The sequence below is a fragment of the Branchiostoma floridae genome, chromosome 8, assembly GCF_000003815.2.
Source record: "Branchiostoma floridae strain S238N-H82 chromosome 8, Bfl_VNyyK, whole genome shotgun sequence".
Taxonomy (NCBI): Eukaryota; Metazoa; Chordata; class Leptocardii; order Amphioxiformes; family Branchiostomatidae; genus Branchiostoma; species Branchiostoma floridae.
In genome coordinates, this window is record NC_049986.1 from 8,003,275 (window position 1) to 8,027,030 (window position 23,756).

The 23,756-nt window shown below is 39.7% G+C and overlaps 3 protein-coding genes across 5 annotated transcripts in view; 1 reads left to right on the forward strand and 2 right to left on the reverse strand.

The window, feature by feature from the left end:
• Positions 1–702: 702 nt before the first annotated feature.
• LOC118421372 (histone-lysine N-methyltransferase SMYD3-like) lies at positions 703–11,147 on the reverse strand. 2 transcript variants are annotated; one of them, XM_035828632.1, is made up of 14 exons: positions 10,956–11,147; positions 9,392–9,455; positions 8,866–8,973; positions 8,616–8,667; positions 7,977–8,098; positions 7,497–7,564; positions 6,985–7,087; positions 6,337–6,447; positions 5,811–5,874; positions 4,995–5,129; positions 3,625–3,677; positions 3,373–3,494; positions 2,577–2,685; positions 703–1,786 (listed from the first exon to the last, which is right to left on the reverse strand). In XM_035828632.1, exons 1-14 carry the CDS (start codon positions 11,114–11,116, stop codon positions 1,667–1,669), a joined length of 1,392 nt encoding a protein of 463 aa, XP_035684525.1. In that variant the 5' UTR covers positions 11,117–11,147; the 3' UTR covers positions 703–1,666. The 2 variants fall into 2 exon arrangements, with proteins under 2 accessions (XP_035684525.1, XP_035684524.1); XM_035828631.1 differs by lacking the exon at positions 3,625–3,677 and having other exon boundaries at positions 3,373–3,547.
• A 238-nt stretch (positions 11,148–11,385) lies between these two features.
• Positions 11,386–14,712, forward strand: LOC118421286 (zinc finger protein 37-like). The gene is made up of 3 exons (XM_035828514.1): positions 11,386–11,686; positions 12,051–12,185; positions 12,639–14,712. Exons 2-3 carry the CDS (start codon positions 12,051–12,053, stop codon positions 14,004–14,006), a joined length of 1,503 nt encoding a protein of 500 aa, XP_035684407.1. The 5' UTR covers positions 11,386–11,686; the 3' UTR covers positions 14,007–14,712.
• A 3,907-nt stretch (positions 14,713–18,619) lies between these two features.
• LOC118422052 overlaps positions 18,620–23,756 on the reverse strand; it is an 11,564-nt gene continuing 6,427 nt past the window's right edge. The window contains exons 4-9 of one of the 2 annotated variants that reach the window (XM_035829558.1): positions 23,532–23,707; positions 22,042–22,197; positions 21,202–21,273; positions 19,620–19,803; positions 19,187–19,231; positions 18,620–19,132 (exon numbers count right to left, since the gene is read on the reverse strand). In XM_035829558.1, coding sequence (XP_035685451.1) covers positions 18,891–19,132; positions 19,187–19,231; positions 19,620–19,803; positions 21,202–21,273; positions 22,042–22,197; positions 23,532–23,707 — 875 coding nt within the window. In that variant the 3' untranslated portion in view covers positions 18,620–18,890. Of the gene's footprint in view, positions 19,232–19,619; positions 19,804–21,201; positions 21,274–22,041; positions 22,198–23,531; positions 23,708–23,756 lie in introns of both variants that reach the window. The other variant, XM_035829557.1, reaches the window with a different exon arrangement.

Genomic DNA, 23,756 nt, shown 5'->3' on the forward strand with positions numbered 1-23,756 from the left:
TTTCCAAAACCATATCCAGTTGCTTGAGTAACTACTTTTTTGGCGTATCTTATTACCTGGATGTCTTACTTACATCGACGTACTTTCAGTATGCTTTGTACATGGTTCTTTTCTTGCCTTTACCTTACCCTCACCCTTCGATGTCGGCTCTTCCTATCATTGTGAAGCAGAATTCGAAATTGTTGGATTGCTCACTCACTAATAGGGAACGTGAGCTATTTGTTTGACTGTTTTTTTTAAAATACAGTCAAACCTGTATTTGTCATTAATTTGTATCAAAACTATTTCCCTTCCCTTTACAAGATAACTACAAAGTATGAAAAAGGCAAATATACAGACAACATACAGTTTATTTCAAGGTTAGAAAAAAAGTAATTGTTGACTGATCACAAGTTCATGTCAAGCAATACATCTTCTTCATTGGATGTCAAACAAAAGTTCAATAAATTCCTTCAACACAGTTATAACTGAAAAATTCTCTGAACAACTATATAATGGTGCACCTGACTATATAATATAAATATCATGCAGCATACAGAGAAATGATGATCTTTTAAAATCTTCCTACAGGTCAACTCATTTGTTCTTTTGCACATAGCAAATCTTTTGGACTTTTTGGTACAAAACACGGAGAATATCACAGTATTCCCAGTAATATTCAGTAAATTACAGTAATTACTTATACATGATGGCACTTTTATAAACTCACATTTGAATCTCAGCTTCACTATTACAATCTCAACATTGAGTATTTTGGAAACATTTGCTAACATCCACCCCAATGTTCCTGGCAATTACACAATGTTTTTGTCTCTTATGAAATTTTTGGCGCACACCTGCATCAACAGTTTTTTATTGCATGTACAGTATGATAAATAGATACTACATCTTGTATTTTACAACCCTCAAACATATAACATACCAAAATGGCACATGATTATTTGAAGAGGAGAGAGTACTTAAAAGTTAAGTAAGCTCCCATAGAAATACTCATGGTACAATTGGCACAACTCATTCATATACTCAATGAGCCAATCTCAATGCATACAGACAAAACTATAGGCTATAGACTCTCTCAATGTTTGGTACTCTATAAGGGCCCGGTCACAGTATATCATGCAATTTTAGTACTACACCAAACTGAGAGCATTCTTAAGAAAGCCGTGCATGTGTCTTAAAAAAGTCAGCTGTAATGTTACATAAAAAGCTGTCCTAGATACTTTTCTGCAGTTGTTTCTGTCACAGCCTGTTTGAAAATACTACATGTATACACTGTAATACAGCGTCAAAATTCGACGGTCGCGACCATACCAGTGTTCTAGCCAGACTGAAATTTTTTCCGTCCCCTTGATTTTGAATGGAAATCCTGTCGAAGGCGCGACGATCCTAGGGGGGGTCTGAGGGTATGCTCCTCAGGGAAATTTTGAAATCTCAACCCTCTGAAATGCTATTACATTTATTATGAGAGGCAATTTTTTATGGTAGACTCAGCTTGGTTCAATCTTTTACAGGCCATTTATTGTCTATCACATCACATAGGACAGAATGGGCAAAATTTTTGTTTGTTCCCAGCGGCAAATTCCGTCAATGGACGGAAGGACGGGCGCTGGCTAGAACCCTGGACCATACCCTAATAAGCAGTGTCCCTACACTATAACAGCTTGGTTCACTTCTTCTTCTGTGCCTGGTACATTCTCATCTCGTCCATACACTGTGTCAGCAGGTCTCCCAGCTCCTTGTTTATGGGGTGGTCCTTACCATGGGTCACATTCAGGATGTGTTCAGCCTGTACAGAAGGAAACATACACATTAGTGTTAATAGTAGCCTGATTGTCCCGGGCAAGTGAAAGTGCCAATCGGGCAAGCACATGTTCAAGCCCATAACCTCCTAGTTCTAGGGTGCCAGTGAGTCAAGCAGAGTTAAGTCAAGCTAGAAAATTGATATTATATCTCAAGTTAGTTTAAGTTTCTCCCAGACATTATGGTGTATGGGGCAGTACCCATCTCCATTTTACAACATGTATAGTACTAGTACAGCCAAATGAATGTACAGTTTTGCAAGCACTGTACTACAGCCTATAGACCACTGGTTGTTTGTTGTGTTCAATTTCATGTACCATAATCTTTCTCAAACAGCCAAGTGCTAAGTGCTAAGCAGAGATTATATACTGTTGTTCTTAGTATGACACTGTCTAGGGTTTGCACCAATGACCTACTGATTGCAAAGCAAGAACTCCATTGTATCAGTGATCAAAATCATCGTCATCATATCATTTTTCCCTAACAGATCTTAAAGTACAAACAGCATCACAACATATACTGTAATTCCTGATTTTTTCACTGTACTTTTATGTTCACGGTTTTCACTGTGACGACTGTAACATGAACTTATCATTACAGATAACAAATAATTCACAGACTTTTTTATGCGCACTTGCTGCCATCGTGAACATTTAGTTCAGAGAACAAGTTAAATTTTCTCAGACCATGAAAGTTTGGTACCGAGAAGATAAAGTGAATTACAGTAGCTTAGTTGAGTAATAATCAGATAATGCAGTAAGAAAGTATCCCCCTACCATCTGTAGTGCCTCCAGTGCAGCCAGTCTTTTCTCCAGGTACAACAGCAGTTTACCAATCCTCATGTACTGGATACCCAGACTGGGGTGGTAGGCTGGGAAGTGGACCCTATAGAAGACATGGAACAATACAACATAATGCGACATCTTCAACATAGAGCCCTTTTATTTTACGAATGGAATCAAATGCTAGGACAAATGTTACTTTGAATCCTCGATTAAAGAAACAGTATGGCTGTATCTCTATCTGCACTTAATAACTGTGCAATGACTTACTGTGAATCCTTTTTAGGTTTAAAATGTACATAAAAGGTACAAGATTTCTTCATTATCAATGAGATTTTTTTTTCTCACAAGTTAAGTGTCAAATGTTTGGTTGCATCTGTCACAGAATCTGATGTAAAACAACAGACATGAAAAAAAGTCATTGGATCAATTAGACAATGAACAGAATCAACAGGCATTCACACATTTTAGCTTTTACAAGAAAATAACAAGAGCGAAGTGCAGTAGAGTTCAAAGTCATTTTACAGTTTCTACAGTCAAAAGTAGCATTGTTAACAGTCATGAAGATAGGATTACAAAATGCCAGAGGGAGTTAAATACTCCACAAAACAAATTCCTTTGTAGCAAAATGGACCGCTTGTGAGTATGGTCCTTTACAACTTTTCTCAGCTGGCAATCAGGTCCAGCATCAGGCTTGAAACTGGACCTGATCCTCTGGACCTGAACCGGACCTGAATTTTCTGTATTGGTACCGACCCTAACCTATGACTGTACAACTTGTTTGACTCACTTGTACGGTTCGATAGTCTGCAGCGCACATCGGAGCGCCCTGTTCCACTTTCGCAGGACGACAGCCTGGTCCAGGGCCTTATCCAGACACTTCAGCACAAACAGGTGATTGTTGTGTAACACCTGCTGTTGTCTCTCCAACAGTCTTTCTGCTAACCTCAGACCTTCCTTAGGTTCTAAACACAACACAACAATGTAGGTTATATATAAGGTAAGAAGTGTGTGTGTGTGACAGGTGATTGTTGTGTATCACCTGCTGTTGTCTCTCCAACAGTCTCTCTGCTAACCTCAGACCTTCCTTAGGTTCTAAACACAACACATGTGGCAGTCTTAATTATTTAATATAGGTTATATATGAGGTAAGACGTGTGTGTGTGTATGTGTGTGTGACATGTGATTGTTGTAATTGTGTAACAGTCCTGTTGTTGTCTCTCTGCTAACCTCAGACCTTCCTTAAGTTCTAAACACAGGTACAGCAGTCTTAATCATTCAACGTAGGTTACATGTATATACGTGTGTGTGTAACAGGTGATTGTTGTGTAACACCTGCTGTTGTCTCTCCAACAGTCTCTCCGCTAGCCTCAAACCTTCCTTTGGTTCTAAACACAACACATGTGGCAGTCTTAATCATTCAATATAGGTTATATTATAAGGTAAGAAGTGTGTGTGTGTGTGACAGGTGATTGTTGTGTAATACCTGCTGTTGTCTCTCCAACAGTCTCTCTGCTAACCTTAGACCTTCCTTAGGTTCTAAACACAATACAACAGGCTCAATCCGTCAAAGTAGGTTATATTTGACGTAAGAAGTTATAATGTGTGTGTCATTGAGAGAACTACAGTACAAAGTATGCTGCACAGCTTTATGATAAAAAAAAACAATGCATCAACAAATGTCTAAAACAAATCATGTATATTATTACTTATGATGTAAAATGTAAGATTCAATATACAGAAAGATGTCATTAATAAGCCAGTTCACCATTTAAACTGTGCATGTGGAATGAGATGCATTGTGGGTGATATGTCAAAGATGCTTCCTCTAACTTGTAAACAGTTCTTAATATATGCCCAGGCGTGTTTTGTCTACATCTCAGGGGCCTTGAGCTTTGACACAATACACTGACCTCCACGGCATCTTTTTACTTTCTTTTTGTTTTGAACATTGAACATTTATGGACTTGGACATTTCCTTTTGACAACTTGATCTACTGTATGTTGTCTACTAGTGTCTTAACTTTGACTAAATGTAATAAGTATTGTCTTGTTTACATAAATGGTGTGCACCCTCAATAATCAACTTTCAAAAGATGTTGGGGCCACGCATGCGCACCAGTCTTGAGATAAAATAAATAAATAAAATTAATACCAATAATGCAACTTATACCCAAGGGGGTGAAATTTTTTTTAATGTTTTTCCAAAGGCTATCATGTCAGGCTACTCAGATGCCCTCATTCATAGCCCCAATTCTTTTTCCACTTGCCCACTACTTTGGGGTGAGCCTAATGGTATGGTATTACATGCAAGTAGCTTGACACAAGGCTAGAGGGAACACATTCAGCATTTTTGCAAAAATGTTGCCTTTCTAGTTTTCTTTTGTATCATTGAAGAAAGAAATGCCTCACCTTGTCTCTGGTCTGCACTTGTGATGGCAGCCAACATCTCCTCAGAAAACTGGGTAACCTTGTTCACCTCCTTCCAGAACTTTGGGTCCTTCTCATTGTCATGGCAACACACCTTACAGGTCTCATAGGCACCGTCTGTGTGGAAAAAAAGCACATACACATACATGTAGGTCAGCAATGTTTCTTTCACTATTACACTCAGGGTTGTAGCCAGCCTTAAATCATTTTTCGTCCCCTCGATTTTGAATCCTAACGAGCGCCCAAGGCGCAAGACATCACACCAAAGGCGCCATGTTTTTTTGGGGGGTAATGGGGCATGCTCCCCTGGAAAATTTTGAAATCTAGATCCTCTGAAATGCTATTTCCTGCATTTTGTGGTGTAAATTTTGCTGGTAGACTCAGCTGTTTTCTGTTTTCTTTTACATCTTTACATATCGACTTTTGTCCGTCACAGAGGTCGGAATGAGCAAAGTTATTTTTCGTCTCCAGCTGCAAAATTGTACCAAAGGACGGAAGGATAGGCACTGGCTACAACCCTGATTGCACTGATCAATACAAGGCGATCCACAAGTTTCTACAGGCAATGCAAATTTAAGCAATGACATTGTAAAGAAGTCCTTGATTTATGCAAAATTATTTTGGGAAAAAAAGAAAACAGGACAAATTTAAGTGTGTTTTGCTTGTAGATCAGTAGAGAAAAGATGCATCTATAGATACATCATTACATATTACTACAAAATTAATACAAAATTTAGTTATCGTGACACTGTGCAATTCCAACAACAGTTTGACAAATTGGCTAAATTGTCATCTTACCAACTTGGATGATGACTTTCTTGCAGTTGATATTCCCACATTTGACAGCCATCATCATGCCATCCTGAAATATGGGAATAGAAAAAAATTATTTCAGTCTGTTCACCGTCTGGTGTCCGTTCCCCTGTAATGTCGGTACGTATCCACTGCAGTGTCCGTACCCCAGTAGTGGCAAAACCTCCAGTAGTATTCGTACACCAGTAGTGTCCTACTCCCCGTAGTGTCCATACAAAATGACTGTGACAGTAGTGTCCATACCCCCAGTAGGGGAAGGGGAGGGTTCCTACTGCCTGATTAGGGCCGAAAAGCTGAGTTATTGCGGTTATCCCAGAAGTTTTGCCGTTATATATTCTTGTTGATGTTTTTTACTGCTGAGATGACAGGCTTTCATTGATGAGGGTATGTTTGTGTGCCAGTAACATCAGAATTCAGAAAGTTCAGTTATCAACAGTCACTTTTTCCTCTTTTTTGTATACTTAACCATTGTTAAGATGCTGTATATTGAATGACCGATGTCTGCCCATACCTTTGTCTGGTCCTGACACCTGGGACACTTGCAGGTGAAGTAGTACTGCTGTAGCAGCTGCTGTTTCCTGACTGACGACATGGCCAGCATCTCAACATAGCTGATCAGTAACTAGAAAACAACACAGTAGAAAAATATAAGATAAAAAAGAAATAAGACTGCATCTTCTTAGCTGATTCAATCTATAAATTCTCACATCCTATAAAATCACATCCTTACTGACGCCCCCCCCCCGCCCACACACACATACACAAAAAATTGAGAAGTAACTTTCAATACATCAATAACTTGTTAAATCTTGTTAAATCAACCTACCAACAAACAAACAAACAAACACAAGCAACATATAACATACAACCTTGATGGAATCTTATCAACAGAATATCTCCCATTGAAAGAAATGCAAAACTTGTCTCTTTAAAAAACAAAAGATAACAGGACCGTAAGTTATGCTATAGTGCCAAGGTCACACACCAGGGTGCCAAAACTTGATCTTGAACTTTGTCCTCTCAACCTCTATCTACTACCAAATATCATTACAATCCATTCAGAGGTTCTAAAATAATGCTGATCACAGACAGACACATGGAAACATAGACACACCAACAACAATACCTCTGTTTTTCATGGAGGTAATAAAAATCCTACCTCCTCTCCTGGCTGTATGTTCTGGATAGCCCGTACCTCCATTCTCAGTCCATTAAACACAGCAACACAGTTGGGCTCACAGGAGTGGTTGAACAGGGACATTCTATCAAATTGAAAAATAGTGTTGTAGAAATTCATAACAAAATGTCTTGGAGAAGACAACAATCCCAGTTTTACATAGTTTTTTTTCAATGGCTTGAGCACTACTACAATTATAGTGACACTGTGTGTAATATCAACAGGATTTAAATGTACTAGTATGTAGGTGCAGCCATGAGCCATCAGCTTCTATTTGTCTACAACATTGGATCAGAGCCAACTCAGATATACAATTCTCCAAGTATGCTATCAAAATTTTTCTATTTTACATCCTGGTAGGCTGCCCAACTACAGACACACATCAGGACAAACACACACACCAACTGATTCCATAATAATAATGTCTAATGATTTGTATATGAATAAAGGATTCATGTAGACCATACCATAAAGTAGAGAACCAAGGAGCTTACTTTGGATATATACCAATACCAATGTACTGCATCTCAGGATCACAGATGGAGAAGGTGTTGCACGTCATCTGTGTGGACAAACAACAATGGGAAAATTTCACTTTCGTATTCAGCATATCAGTAGATTGTCACAAATCATCATACTTCATAACATCAAAGTTTTCTCTAAAGTGGGAGCTGATTCTTTGGCAAGCATAAAATTCTGATTGACCGGAGATATCTACTTCTGGTCAACATGTTACTGTATTCTTCAGTTGTGACCTGTCTGACAGTACTTACCTCCTCAAGAAGCCTTAGACTGCCACATTTTTCCTTAAAATCCTCCTAAAAAATGCCACATAGGGAAAAACCCACACCTCCACTCCACTTCCTTGCAATGACCCCATATAGGTTTTCTACAAAAATCTGTGGCATTGTATAATACATTCATGTAAAGCTCTTTAATAATTGAGGTTTTAAACATCATTAAGGAGATCTTACCCTGCCAAAGAGCTCAAAGATCTCCCTGGCATCGTCCATGACATCCTTCCCTACGTACATCCTCAGTACCACAGCCAGCTGGGCAAACATCTCCTTCACATTCTCAGGCATCTCTCGCAGATCTGGGGAAATATGAAGAAATATTATAAACTCTCATATCCTTCCATCCATGTATGGAGGTTTTGTTTTTGCTGTGTCTGGATGTTTATCATGGTGTGTTTGTAGTTATGTGAATACAGTAGAATACACAAGAAGTAAGTGGGGAATTGTGTCACTTCTAAAAGTGACAGCATGATGAATTCATAGGTGGTAGGACTGTTCAATCAAGGACGTTTGGTTCAATTATCAGAAATGACAGACATTCCAGGTCATGGGGTCAATGGAAGAGGCTACTAATTTACAGGTAGGTACATATTGATGTCGGTCTGTCTGTTTGTTTGTGTATTCATTGACGTTCCATAAGTTAGTCACTTTCACATTCACACTTTGAATTAGTCTACAGTGGAAGCAAAATACTACTCATGAGGCCAAATTTTTTGCAGACCAATATCAGTATGTATACAAACATTTGAATATGTCTGCTTGGAGATATTCTTTTTTTTTTTTTTCAATATAGAAAATTTTGTATAATTCACTCACTTGACTGCAGCTCATCAATGGAGTTTCCTGGTACACCAGGGCTGTCTGTTTTCTGTTTGAACAGAAAAAAATTACTTAAAAGAAACTAGTAAAAGTTAATACCAAAAAAAGGACTAGAAGTCGGAAGGTTTTGGCTAAGATTGGGTAACAGGACACACAAAATTTTCCTCAGTCTATATGTTATTCAATCCAAAGAAAAATGGGGTTTATCTTTGAAAAAAAATTTTTTTGAGATAAGTGCAAAACTTACAGTTTTGTTGATGATGCGTGCAATGAGCCTGATACTGTCTGTCGGTGTCTCTGGCTTGACTGTCTTGATGGACTTGCACTCAGACTTGTGTTCCGTCCAGGCTGCTTTCTGAAAATCAAGAATCATAATCATTCCACCACGCTATAATTTGTAAATGCCACAGCAACTGAGAACTATTACACTAATTTTCCACTTGTGTATTAGTTCTTTGCTAGAATAACTTGTGTAGCAACGTCAAATATGGGAAATGTTGATACGAAAATTCCTTCAAATTACATGTGGTGTAAACAGAATCAAGTCCTCTAATTGGTAACCTTAAGTTAGAATGAAAACTTATTTACAAATTTTCAAAAAACCCTCACCATGTAAGGGCCAAAGAATTATAAGGTGAGGGAGCCAATTTGATGTCAAAAGTCAGCATACTAGTATAAAGATAGACATTGTTTATTGAACACAAACTAAAACTATGTGAACTTAGTAGAGTAATACTTCACACATGCAAATAAAAGCAAAGTCAAAACCTTACCTGGCATTTCCCATCACAGTATCTGGCAAACTTACAGCCAGAGCATCTGGACATGTCATCTTTTCTGTATATCCAAAAATATCAAAGAAATTCAACAATCATTACAATGGAAATAAGAAAACTTTAAATACTAAAGCTGTGAACTGATCACTAATAGTATTACTATAAATGTACCAATGCACCAAATTTCAAATAATATCTTTGCTAGAGTTTTTTTATTCTTGTGAGACATTTCCAGTAATATATGTAAGACTTCAATGAGCCAAATTACTTCTGGTACTACACTAATAGTGTATTCTTACATTCAGCTAATGTTACAAGTACAACATGTACTGGGCTGTTTGCTAAGTTACATCTATTGTGCTGATATTTAGATGGTGTTTATTCATTGTTTTAATCTCAAAGGATGGACAGTATATAATTCTTTTAATCTGCAGTGTACCAGAGAGGTTCTATATAACCTCATTGAATGTACTTTGTAAGAGGGTCTGCATGGGGGGTCCCGACAACGATTTACGCTGTATTCAGAAGAACCTTCTACGTTTTACGCTAAATCAAGGAAGGCAATTACGCTAAATTTGGTCGCCTCGCTACGAATTACGTAGATAAGATGGTTTTCCCTACGACTTACGGGAAATAAAAACAGACTGCCTACGCCTTACGGAAAAGAGCATGCAGACCCTCTTGTAATATTGAATATGTGGTGTATGACACCAACAACTGCTGTCTGTTCTCCATTTGTATTACATTGTGGTAATTCAAATTAAATAAGAAAACCATACATATATAATTTCTGGTCTTGCTGCCCTTGAAGTTCAACATTATTGAATGTGGAAGGATAAAAGTTGTCAGCCTTTTAAAAGCATCATTATAAAAGCATAGTACAGGCATGCTGATCCAAAAGTCATAACAAAGTACAGTACATGGTGACATTCAGAGGTTCTAAAGCATGGGCTTTTAAACTACTCTAGTACTATAGGTTCAGCTTCTTCTTCCCAGTTAGTGATGTTGATAACATAGCTTGAAATGTGAACATGCCCAACCGTTTGTCTGATTGGCACCAGTCACATCTGCACAGTGCGCATGACACGCGTCAAGGCTGGACCAACACTTGTGACATTCCGCAAATTCTCTTCCAAATTTGGGTCCACGTGTGTTCTAGAAGCCACTGTCAGCTGTCGCACTACACAGACCCTAGATCTTTCTGGAAGCTTCTCTAAAATCCCTCCACAATCTAGCAAAATTTTCATTTGTAAAACCAAACAGAAGTAAATTATAGATTTCTACTCTCATGAAAAATAAATATTGTGTCGTCTGCTACTAAGCTGTTTGTCGCACATGACTAAATTTCAAGCAAGAAGATATACTGAAAGATATGTTAGGCAAAATATTTTGTATATAATTCAATCAAGATTGAAAATCTTAAATCCATACGGAACAACATGTAGGGCTTAACTTCCTATATATAATACGTTATGCGAGCAAAAACTCAAGAAAAGAAATGACAGATTCTACGATACGCCCCCCTCCCCGTTCGCACTTGGTGAGATTAAAGTTGCCATACCTTGCAAAGCAAAAGTCACAGCGCTTTCCTCTCTCGCTGTTACAGAGGACATAGGCGTAGGGGTCGGCTGCCCGCACTAAGTTCCCCGGTTTGAAGACTTTGGTGGCACAAAGGCCCCTTCCTTTCTCTGCAGACGAAAATATTTCCACTCCGTCCGCCATCTTAGTTTGTCTGCCTCGACTTGGTTTGGATTCCCAAAGGGAGTTCCCAGGACGGCACAAACCAAAATAACCTTAGGGGTGTCCATAATATGAAATATATTTTGTGTATAATCATGTTTAATGCTTTGACCAGAATACCATTTCTAGCTAAAATAGTATCTAGCAATTTGATTAGAGACCACTTTAAATAGCATAATAGTTTACAACAGCTTGTATACCGTGTTCTTATGGAGATAATCAAGTGGAATAAATGGGGTGAAAGGTCAACCTTTTTTTCTCCAGGAGAAGAATCCACCTTTTCGGCTGCAGTTTTGTGGTCATATACAACGTTCTGTTATCATTTATACGTACAATTTCACAACCAAGGGGCCATTGACATCATATATAAGTCAGTGTCCTAGCGATTTGTCGAAGTCTGTTGTTATAAGTCATCAGATGTCCCTGTTTCTTCAGAAAATATGTGCACCCCGGGCCCCCCTCCCTCTTCAGCTTGTAAACAGTAACTTCTTGATTTTCAACAAGGAGGTTGAAATTTAAAGACAACGCTAGTATCAGGTTGGCTTTCAGAAGGTTAGTAATTTTTATAACCTAGATCTTTAATGATATAAAGTACTTTTAGGTAGATGAAATTTATTAAACTTAGTAAACAGAATACGTATCAGTAGTAACAATAGCACCGCCAAACCGACCATGCCAAATGGTTCTGTGCCTTTTGGAGTAATCGTTTGCATGCTGGCTTTGTGGTCTGGTGGCCCGGGATCAGTGCCGGTTTGATTCACGAGAGTCAGGATATTGTTTCTGTTTGTTTCTACTCCTTTCATATGCCAGATGTGTTTTGTTTATGTTTTCAACTCAGTATGATGTATACTATTATCCATGAATTATGCATGTGTAGTTCAAACCTTAAAGTGGTTTATTGGTTTCTCTTCTCCAGATGGCAGGTACCCTGAACCCCCCCACGGCTCGGAGCAGCCCGCAGCGCTCGTCACGTGTTAGCCTGCCTAGACAGCTACAGCAGCAGCTGAACCTACAGAGGAATTCTCGCATGTTCTGCGACATAACGCTGCAGGTGCGTAACAGTGTAACTACCAAGCCGACCATGCCAAATGGCTCTGGGCTCTGAGCCTTGTGGCATAATCGCTTGCATCCTGGGTTTGTAGTCTGGTAGCCCGTGATCAGCGCGGGTTTAAATCCTGGGAGTCAGGATATTGTTTCTTTCTGTTCCTTTCTCAGAATCTCACATTGGTTCCCATGCCGACCCTGTAAGTGAGGCTAGAAGATGTTCCACACAGTGATATCAAACTCGGAGATTCAAGGACGAATCTTGAAAAGGAAACGGGAGTAGTCACTACTGTAACATGGGGCTTGAGCACTACCAAACCAACCATGCCAAACGGCTCTTGGCCTTTTGGCGTAATTTTTTGCATGCAGGGTTTTTTGGTCTGGTGGCCCGGGATCGGCACAGGTTCGAATCCCGGGATTTAGGACATTGTTTATTTCTGTTTCTACTCCTTTCTTACAGGTGCAAGGAGCAAGGTTCCCCGTCCACAAGTGCGTCCTAGCAGCCTTCTCCCCCCACTTCTCCCTCTTACTCTCTAACAGTGACAGAACGGTGGTCGAACTGAACACTCTCACAGAAGTAGGCGTGAGAGCGGTAATCGACTTCATGTACACGTCAGACTTCGTTCTTACGCAGGACAACATCGTGGCGATATCTGCGGCAGCGTGGTACCTACAGATCACCGAACTGAGCCAAGACTGTCAAATGTACCTTATGAAGAACCTACACGGAGGAGGGGTTGGTAGTGCTAGTCAGGAGAGACAGCGTTGTTCAGATACTTCTGTACAACAAGTGGCAATGAATAGTGCAAACAACATAAGGTGTGACAACACGAGCAGAGCACAAGCTTTACAGGCCAATATGCAGGCATCACAGCCTTCACAGCAAGAATCAAATGTTTGTACGCCTACAGAGAATGAACCACAGCAGTTCTCTGAAGAATGGTTTGACGAAGAAATTCACAAGTCTCAGAGTCATGGTGTACAGGAAAATAAAGACAGACCTAGTACCAGTAGTTGTAGTAGTGTGCAGCAACTTGAACAGGTGTTCAAGCCAATGCAAGAAACTCACAGTTCTATATCTCAAAGTCATGGTGTTCTGGAAAATAAACACAAACCTAGTACGAGTAGTTGTGGCCAGCAACTCGAAGAGGTGTTAAGTAAACCAATGCAAGAACCTCACAGCTCTATATCTCAAAGTCACGGTGTTCTGGAAAATAGACACAGACCTAGTACTAGTAGTTGTGCCCAGCAACTTGAAAAGGTGTTTAAACCAATGCAAGAACAGCCAATGGGGACAGAGGAAAATGATGTAATCACAATCAAGGATGAGGATGATGAAAGTATGAGCCCGTTTACAACAGAGGAGAGTGCTTACAGCTTTGACTATGGTGCCAGCAATACTACCGGTACTCTTGCACTACCAGAATACGGGATTCCTTTCTCAACTCCTTTAGAACACAGAGTAACAAGTGAGGGGGTTGTTGTAACTGCTCAAGCTAATCAGGATGTCTTTCAGAAAAACCTCCCATCTCATAGCGCTGTAGGGGTGAGTCAAGATCATGCCGCGAGACCATTTGAGTGCGGCCAGTGCAAGTTCAGGTTCAAGATGCTGTGTCACCTGAAGACTCACGTGAGAATCCACACGGGGGAGAAGCCTTACCACTGCGTGGTGTGTCCATCACGGTTCACCCGCAAGGATCACCTGACGCTGCACCTGCGTACGCACACCGGTGAGAGACCCTATCAGTGTCCGCTGTGCCCGAACAGCTTCGCACAGAAATCTTCCTTAAACATGCACGTGGCAAGGAGACACAAGGACACTTCATAGACCTACAAGTGTTCATAGTATTCTGTAGATTGACCAAGGACACTTCATAGACCTACAAGTGTTCATAGTATTCTGTAGATTGACCAAGGACACTTCATAGACCTACAAGTGTTCATAGTATTCTGTAGATTAACCAAGGACGCATCCTAGACCTACAAGTGTTAAGTCTGTAGATTTCAACCAAGGACACTTCATAAACCTACTACAAGTGTCCATAGTTTTCTGTAGATTGACCAAGGACACATCCTAGACCTACAAGTGTTCATAGTATTCTGTAGATTAACCAATGACTGTAGATTAACCAATGACACATCCTAGACCTACAAGTGATAATTCTGTAGATTTACCAAGGACACTTCATAAACCTACTACAAGTGTTCTTAGTATTCTGTAGGTTAACCAAGGACACATCTTAGATCTACAAGTGTTCATAGTATTCTGTAGATTGACCAAGGACATATCCTAGACCTACAAGTGTTCATAGTATTCTGTAGATCAACCAAGGACACGCTTAGGAAGAGGCATGTAAACAATAGTTATAGTGATAGCATAGCTCCAGATATTTTGCCTATCCAATTGTTCATTTGTAACACTACTTGTAAAAGTATCTACTAGCAGTCTTTAGTATTTCATGTAATACTATCAAATCACTGCATTTAGCCCATGAGGGCAAGAACATGCAAATAAAGATCATCGCATTATTGCATCAGCACGTACAGGTACAATCAGTAGATACGTATGGCGGGTCTACACTTTCCTGCACATGTTCGTCACATGAACGTAGGCATATGTCTTTTTAACATTGTCAGATGATATAAAATACTGTCATGCGATCATCTTGGTCGGGTTATATGAATGATATCTGTGCGTGCATCAATTTTCGTCGGTTTCTAAAAAACATATGTTTACGACCACACAATCGTACATACAAAGCAGCAAAATGACCAAATATATGCGGTAAGTTGAAGTACATCTTACAACGGATACTAATTTTGTCATAATACTAACTCAAAGTTATTTGGAAATTTCAAAGGTCAAACTGGAAAATATGAAAGAACAAATATGAAGAATTTACGGATGGGGAAACCAAACTCTTGGTGTTCAGTCATTTGTTCAACCTCCAAGACTTCAAGGTAACTCTGTTCTGGCCAAATGTCTTTTTCCTCAGGTTCACATTAGTTTTAGGGTTCCTAGTGCATGGATGTCATTCATATAATCGAATTAACATGGCCTATCATTAAAAAACAGAAAAACACAACGTTGCATACTAATGCTGAAAAATGAAGACAAATACGCAGTCTTTGTCTATCACTTTTTATTTCACGCTTCTTGGTTACATGGTTATAAGTATTATAGCCTATAACGATTTCATGGTCTTACGAGAGAAAGGCACATTCGCAATGCATGGAAACATGCATCTGCTGTGCGAGATACTCTCCAAGAAGAGAATAGGCCGCTGGAATTTATGGTTTTTGAGGAGGTTTTTGAAAGCAAAGACACGAGAAAACTGTCTCCCTGTGCCTTCTCGGAGCTTCTAACGTATCATTTGACCCTAAACTGATTCTCATGCAGGCGCACAAGAGTAAAAATCCATACACTGCCCAAAATAATTTTTCTTGTTTTGCTTACCCCATGGACAATTCGTATATGAAGAAAAATATTCTTGCAGGAAGAAAATGTAGAATTAGATTCAAGAAAAGCAGGAAACTACAAAAAAATTATGGAAATTTAGCAAAATCTTCTACTTTTTTCTTATAATGCAAGAAAAAAAGTATAGAAATTCTTGTGTTTTTTTTTCATAACCAGATTCAACTCTTAAGAAATACGAGAATTTTTTTCTTCCCTTTCTCCGAATATGACAGGACTTATTTCCTGGAAGCATTTTGGTAGTGTAAGAAAACGAATCTTAAATTATCTCAGAAGCTTAACAAGCGAAAATTTGCTTGGCCCATTGACAAGCACATTTTACTAAGATTTCTTGGAGACAGAACAATTTTCTTCTGGGAAGATAGATTTTCTGTGAGGAAGCAAAGCAAGAAAAAAAGCATTTTTGGCAGTGTAGAAATAAGGGGGGGGGGTTGATCTCACAGCTTGTGTTGGTGGGAATTTGACGTCATAGCGGAGGTTTTCTCCATGTTTCTTTATAAAGCAACATTCCCGACTGCCCGCCATGTTTTTGGTGTCTTGTTTTGGCGCTTTTGTTGATCTCTCTAATTCCTATTAGGCTTTCCTTTTATCCACCAGTCAAATCTTTACCTTAGCTGCCAGAGAAAGGCAAAACCTGACAAAATAGAAAGCCTGAAAAATACATAGGGCACTTAGCCGGAGCCTAACCTCTGCTTGGAGAGTGTAGTATATATCGGAGCCATCAACAATATACTGGCCAAGTATACTAACTATAATAACTATATATATATATATATATATATATATATATATATATATATATATATATATATATATATATATATATATATATATATATACTAAGTATAATACCACAGCAAGTTTGGAAATTTGCTTTTAGTCAAACAATACCTCTGTTGGGCCTTTATCAATTTGGTTATGAATCATTGCAAAGCCTCTCTATTTTCATTTACAAGAGTTTATAACTTACTATTATCAAACTGTCAAACTGTCCGTTGACGAGAGAACATGTAAATACTGTTCAGGGAAAGCAGTGGAAGATGAACTTCATTTCATTTGTCAATTTTCACATTACAATTCCGAAAGAAAGGAACTTTTCCTTAAAATCTGCAAAACTTTCTCAAGCTTTTATCAACTTACCGACCAACAAAAATCAATCTTCTTGCTTAACTCGTCCAACCCCTTTATATATGAAAATGTTGGACAATTCATCTCCTACTGCATAAGGAAAAGAAGTCAAGCCCATCAAATAGCTTGAGTAGAAATAGATTTAGATAAGACAGACGTTATTTCCCTTTTGATTTATCTATGAATATCATTCAAGGACAATAGACGAGCTTTTCAATGACATGAAACACACTGCCTATCATAAAATACAACAGGCTTATGATCATGGGGAATTGGGCCCTTTTTTCTCGGTAACTCGACCCACGAATGCACGTTCGTAGCAAATGTGGAATCATAATATAAGACTAGATAAGTTTTTCAACGATGGATAATACAATGAAATTGATAAATTAACAACGGAAAAATATAATGGACTAAAAGCTACTTTCCAAACTTTTACTGACAAGTTTATTCTAAAATCTAATGTCTTATAATATATATCTCTCAGACTCTCACCAACTTCCTATGATAAATTTCCGGATATAGATGCTTGCTAATAAATATTAAGTATTCTTTACGATAAGCCTTAGCTTCTTCGTCACCTTAGAGGGGTCCTAAACTCCATAAGAGTGTGTTATTTTCCGATATAGGCCTTTATTTTAGGAAGTAAAACACGCATGTTACTTCATATTGTATGATTAAGTACCCACTAGTATCGCGTACATCAAAAGGCATTCAGTATGGTGCTAAACTACCCAAGTTCTCTTTAAATAGAATTACGTTTCTAGTTTGGTAACAAAACCAATTTCAGGGGCAATGTTAAAAACTCGTTTGTGTTAGATGCCTTGTGAACAACTAGCCGTCTTGGTGTGCACATCGCCCCTTACGTATGGCGAAAATATCAACAATGAAGGAAGTGTCTACGTATAGGAAATGCATGGGTAGTGTCTGCATGGGTTTAGTAAGTTTTACAATCACACCTCGCGTAATTAACCACATGTGAAATTTTGCAGGCTGCTAATTTGGAATAAACAACACTCCCTTCTGGAGTTTAGTACCAAAAGATTGATCCTTTAATATGATAATATGTGATGACTTGAAGAAAATTGATGATATGTTATGATGTGATATAACATATGATATGATGATGATAATGTAATGCTACCATTGTCCTATTTGTAGCGTGATATGTAATAGTATCTATATAATTTATCTAAAATCCATTGGAATATAGTCAGAATTGATGACTGATTGTTAAAAGGTGCATTTGGAACAGATCTATATGTATTTGCCTTCCTGTTCTTATATTAAGCCTTGCTAACAGATATTGTTCTGAACCTAAAGTCATGTTTTAATTAATGTTTATTCTAGATTAAGTAGAATAAGGGCTTTTGGTGCTACAGAATAGCGTCACTATCTTGGTACAGATTCTTATATTGCAATTCATACTACAGTATGGGATTGCAATATATTGTTATATTGCAATCCATACATAGTATGGGATTGCAATATATTGTTATATTGCAATCCCATACTACAGTATGGATTGCAATATATTGATTTTGCTTGGTTTCTTCTTCTTCTTCTCCTGTCAAATCTTCAATTGGATTCAACTTTTTCATTTTTGGGCCAACTGAGCTGAAATTTGGCATGGAGGTAGGGATAGCAAATACCCCCAGACTTTTTCTTCACTTTTTTTATAGAGGCCTTAGAAATTATGATATTTAGGGTTTTTGGTCATTTTTAGATAAAATATATATATTTTGGGCCCCTGTGCCCTGGTATTAAACCCTAATGACCTGCAATTTGGTACAGAGGTGCATTGGACATATGAGTACAGGAACTAATCAACACTTTCTTCATAGACCACTTCAAAAATTATTTATTTGGGGTTTTTTGGCCATTTTTGACTAAAATGTCTATTTTTGGCTCCTATGCCCTTGTAAGCAAATGTCGGCCTTTCTAGTTTTAAAATCATTTTAAACAATGAGGGTTTTTCAAGTGGAATACATCTGTTAAATCATGTATTGTGCTACTATGGCAGGGTTTCTGTAGGTAATTTGCATGATTTAGGGGCGCAGTCATCCTAATAGGGTCGTAATAGGGTCAATAGTGATGGAGATCGTTGTCTCAGTTGGAGCCACTGTTGGAGCCACTGTCGGAGCCACTGTCGGAGCCACTGTCGGAGCCACTGTCGGAGCCACTGTCGGAGCCACTGTCGGAGCCACTGTCGGAGCCACTGTCGGAGCCACTGTCGGAGCCACTGTCGGAGCCACTGTCGGAGCCACTGTCGGAGCCACTGTCGGAGCCACTGCCGCTTTCATTACTGCCGCTACCACCGTTGCCTCCGTTACCGTTGCCACCACCGTTGCCTCCGTTACTGCCGCTACCACCGTTGCCTCCGTTACCGTTGCCACCACCGTTGCCTCCGTTACCGTTGCCACCACCGTTGCCACCACCACCGTTGCCAGCTGTGAATTTACATAAAAGACAGAGATTAATCAAGTTTTATGTTTCTAGCTTCCATAATCATATTCTACAATCAAAGTTTTTAATTACATTATGATGAAGGAACTTTGTTTTTGGACCATGTGTTCCCTTACCCTGGAGAGCAAGCAGATCCTCTGGCGCATGGCAAGCGTAAAATGCTACAAGCTGGATCTCATGTGGCCCCTTTTTTCCACATTTTAGGCGAACTCATTCTAGAATAGGTAAAAATCAATGCGCGCGCGGATGTCATTAAAAAACTAAGTCATGTGGCCAGCAACATAGGGTACGATTTACAAACAAACACAGGGAACGCTTTACAAACAAACATAGGGAACATTTGTACCCTGTACGTTAATAAGTTATACGTACGGCACTGGTCCTGTAGTATTCGGTTGTAAAGAGCACATGGGTCGGTGTCGTCAAAAACATTTGGGGGGATCTCAGCGATGTCCAAGAGCACTGCGCTGTTCACGGGGTCTCCAACACCGACGCTGTACAGGGTGATCCCATCGTCTCGTGCTGCGTCAGCTTCTGCGACATGGTCATCCAGTGGCTAGAAAGAGTTGGAGAATTCGGAGGGGCGAGTAAGAACAGAAAGAAACAAACATGCCAACACCCGGGATCGAACCCGGGGCGGCGGATTGCAAATCCAACGTGCAAACCACAACACCAAAAGCTCTAGAGCCGTTGGCATGGTCAGTTTGGCTGTTACACTACTCCCCCTTTCTTTTCAAGATTCGTCCTCGAATCTCCGAGATCGATATCCCTGTGTGGCACATCTTAGCCTGTTACTCACAGTGTGGCACATCCGCAAGCCTGTTACTCTCTGTGTGGCATATTTCTAGCCTGTTACTCACAGGGCCGGTGTGGGAACCAATGTAAGAATTCGTCAGCGAGTAAGAACAGAAAGAAACAAACTTGCCGGCACCCGGGATCGAACCCGGGTCGGCAGAGTACAAATCCAACGTGCAAATCACAACACCAAAACCTCTAGAGCCGTTGGCGTGATCAGTTTGCTAGCGCTTGAACCCCACTGTTACACTAGAGAATGAAAAAGGCTGTATAAAGTCTGTGCATAGGCTCTGTATTTGCTGATCACAGTAGGGTCATTATGTGTATGGGAGGTTAACTCTATACTTAGGTGAAGGAAAAGGCACACGACTTTACTCCTTCCTCGTTGGTGTCAAAATGGGTATCTGACTTTGTTTGGGGAGGGAAATGGCGGTGGGAGGAAAGAGTGATGGTTTTAACCTCCATAAAAGTGCCCTGGACACAGTCACAGTAGATAAAAATCTACTTGGAAACGCCATGGAACTGCTTTGACCTATTTATTCCCCAGACATGTACTACAGAACAAAGTATCTATAGGCCGACTTAAGTCAGTGAGCTAAAAGTGACATGGCATTTTTTTACCATAATACGCCTGAGTCTAAGAGATTACGCAAGGTTCGCAGATTTGCCGAGCACCATTAGATATAACAGCATAGTTTCGGGGGAAAAATTAAGCTCGACCCTGGCAAAATTCTTATAAGTGGTAAATGATTGGACTTTCAACTAGTAGTTAAATTTGTAAATACTTTTAGTAATTAATGCAAAAGTGCCATAACTCTTCTAAGTAATGACTGGACTTTCGACTGTGTAAGTTAGTTGAAGGTATACATAACCAAGTATAGATTATAAAAATGTGGCATTGATTTTCATAGTCCATTCAAAAGTGTCATGATCCATGATTCTCCTACGTGGTAAATGATTTGATTTTGAACATCGTGACCTGTGTGAGTTAGTTACACAACACGCAACCGAGCATAGATTACCTAGATGTGAACAATGATATTTTGACAATATTTCAATTTGAAAGTACTGTCGACTTGATATCTCTAATTAGCTAAGTAAATTTGTACCATGGATAGAAGTGAACTATCGTTATACAAAGTAGAAGAAAATTTCATACATAGCCTTGGATGTAGCCGTCTGTCAGAACTACCGCCACTCGACGAGCCCCATTACGCCATGTCAAAGCAGTCTAAAGAAAACAGAACAAGAAACAGTGGTTAGAGAAAACTTTCCTTCACAGGGCTCGAAATACCACCTGCAGGTTAGTGCAGGTAAAACTGGAGCTGTGCAGGTATTTCTGATGTCTACCTGTACCTAACCTGCACTGGTCCATGTGCTGGGTTTTATACATAGATGCCTCATAATGTAGGTGTATGTGAATTGTTATTAACTGCATTGACCGTTTACACCTATCATTTGTTTATTTACCTATTAGGTATAAAAGAAAGCATAGCAATTGTTCCTCAACAATATTAGTAGGATCCATACTTCCTAAATTCAGAGTGGTGCAGGTAGGATTTGTCTGGTGCAAGTAACTTTCATTGTTACATGCAGTGCAGGTATGCAGAAAAAAGTATTTCGAACTCTGCTTTATAGCTGATTCTCTCGGGGTTCAGGCGCTTCCAATCCAGTTCATTGAAAACCAGAGAACATGCCATAAAAAATATTCACGGCTACAAGCTCTTTCACACTTCTGCGTAAGCATGCGCGGCGACAGGCATTGTGGGTAATATGCCTTAGGTGAATGCCCCTAAGTTGCCACTATGCTGGCAAACAGTCCTTACTTCGTCCATTTCTCAATTTGCATAATAATGTCCAGATGTTCTTTGTTTGTGTCTCAGGTGCCTTCACTTTTGACATTTATATACTATCAAAAATTCCTGTGGTTGCGCATGACTACTCGCAACTATGAATGTACTTATTGCACATTTACTATTTTATAGATCGGCATTCTTACCGTGTCTCTCATGTAGCGAATAGCCGGGCCGGTTCGGGTTATTCCCCCCTGCTGCATCAAGTAGTCGAGGTCAGCCTCAAGTCCCAGGTCACCAATTGTGTACTCGTCCAGACCGATTTCCTTCCTCGCTTCACAGTTGTAAAGAATAGCTCCAACCTATGTCATATTCGGAATGAAAGGAGCATCAGTCAAAGCACTCAGTTCACCTTTATCCGCGGGGTAGCGTATATCCGTTGCTTTTAGAAACGGGATACTTAGGGATATCAAGTCAACAGACAGTGGTTTTAAATTGCATTTTTTTTTTCAAAATTAGCAGAATGAAATCACTTTTCGTCCGCTCGATATCCCTAAATAGCCCGTCTTTATATATATAGGCTACACCACGGATAAATTAGGAACACTACCATCACCCCGGATGATACTGAATACACTTGTATTCTATATCTTCCATGGTCATACCTGGGCTGTGCTAATGTTTGACACGGGTGATCCAGACATGTCCTGTGTGTGACATGACACCGATTTTTGTCAACTTCTGGGGCATATGCATTTCGCCCTCAAGCTACATTTCCATCACTTATAAGTGACGAGAAGAAGCCGAACCTGTGTATTAGAGTGGCTTTAGAACCTATGTTTTAGATTAGTATTAGGTGTCCTCTGAAGTCGGGCATCGTTTGAGAAATAAAGGTCTTCAATCATTCATTCATTAACTCGAAGTTAATAGCCTTTCTTCTAACCGACTGCATGTGGATGGGTTGGGATTTTTGGCAGTTAGACACTGTTTAGCCTTGGATACTGTTTTTGGCCCCGATATGCTTGGAGATTGAAGAAAACTCGTTAAACAAGAAAACTTTTGAAATAAGCTGGCCGGTGCATATTTTGGAAAGAAGTCCTGGATGTTAAACAAAATCACATGAAAAGAGAGCGGTTAAACTTCAAAGTCTATTTTCTGTCAAAAGGCATTTACGTGGGATTTGTTACAGAAAAGAAATACTTCTAGAAGTGAGATTCGAACCCATGCCTACAGGACCAGACTGAGAGTGAACGCAGCACCTTTGACCGCTAGGCAATCCTGACTCGGTCGCATAACAAACGCGTTTGGAAGTGGCCTTTAGAATGGCTACACTAAATTGATAAAATCCGTCCTCCTACGCAGAGACATCCAACAGCGAAACCGCCCGTCCGGATGTACCCTGCCCTTTCAACCCCCCCCCCCCAAGCAGCTGTCAGCCAATCAGAGAAAAGGCCTTTCCGTTTTCAAAAGAGGCCTCGCATGTATAAGGGTAAGCTCATTAATATTTATAAGCAGGGCGGTCAGGAACTAAGGGTGACGGTTGAAAGAGCAGAGTACATCCAGACAGGCGGTTTCGCTGTTGGATGTCCCTACGTAGGAGGATGACAAAACCATGGATCCATTGATCCAAACAACCATGAAGGTTTCAATCGGCTCATAGCCGGTGCGTACAAAAAAAATGTAAAAACTGACTTACTCGGTCATCAAACGAGTTGATGCATTGAGTGAAGTCGACCATGTATTGCTTGGTGTTCCCAAACAAACTATGGGGGATGCTGGAAGAGTCATCTTGGACAAGAACTATGTCCATGAAGCAGTCCATAGTCCTGGGGTTACCATCCCGACACTTGGTACAGATGTGGCGGTGTTTATCTGCAGTTGAAAAACATGTGCTTATAGTAGATAATCAAGCTTTCAGACA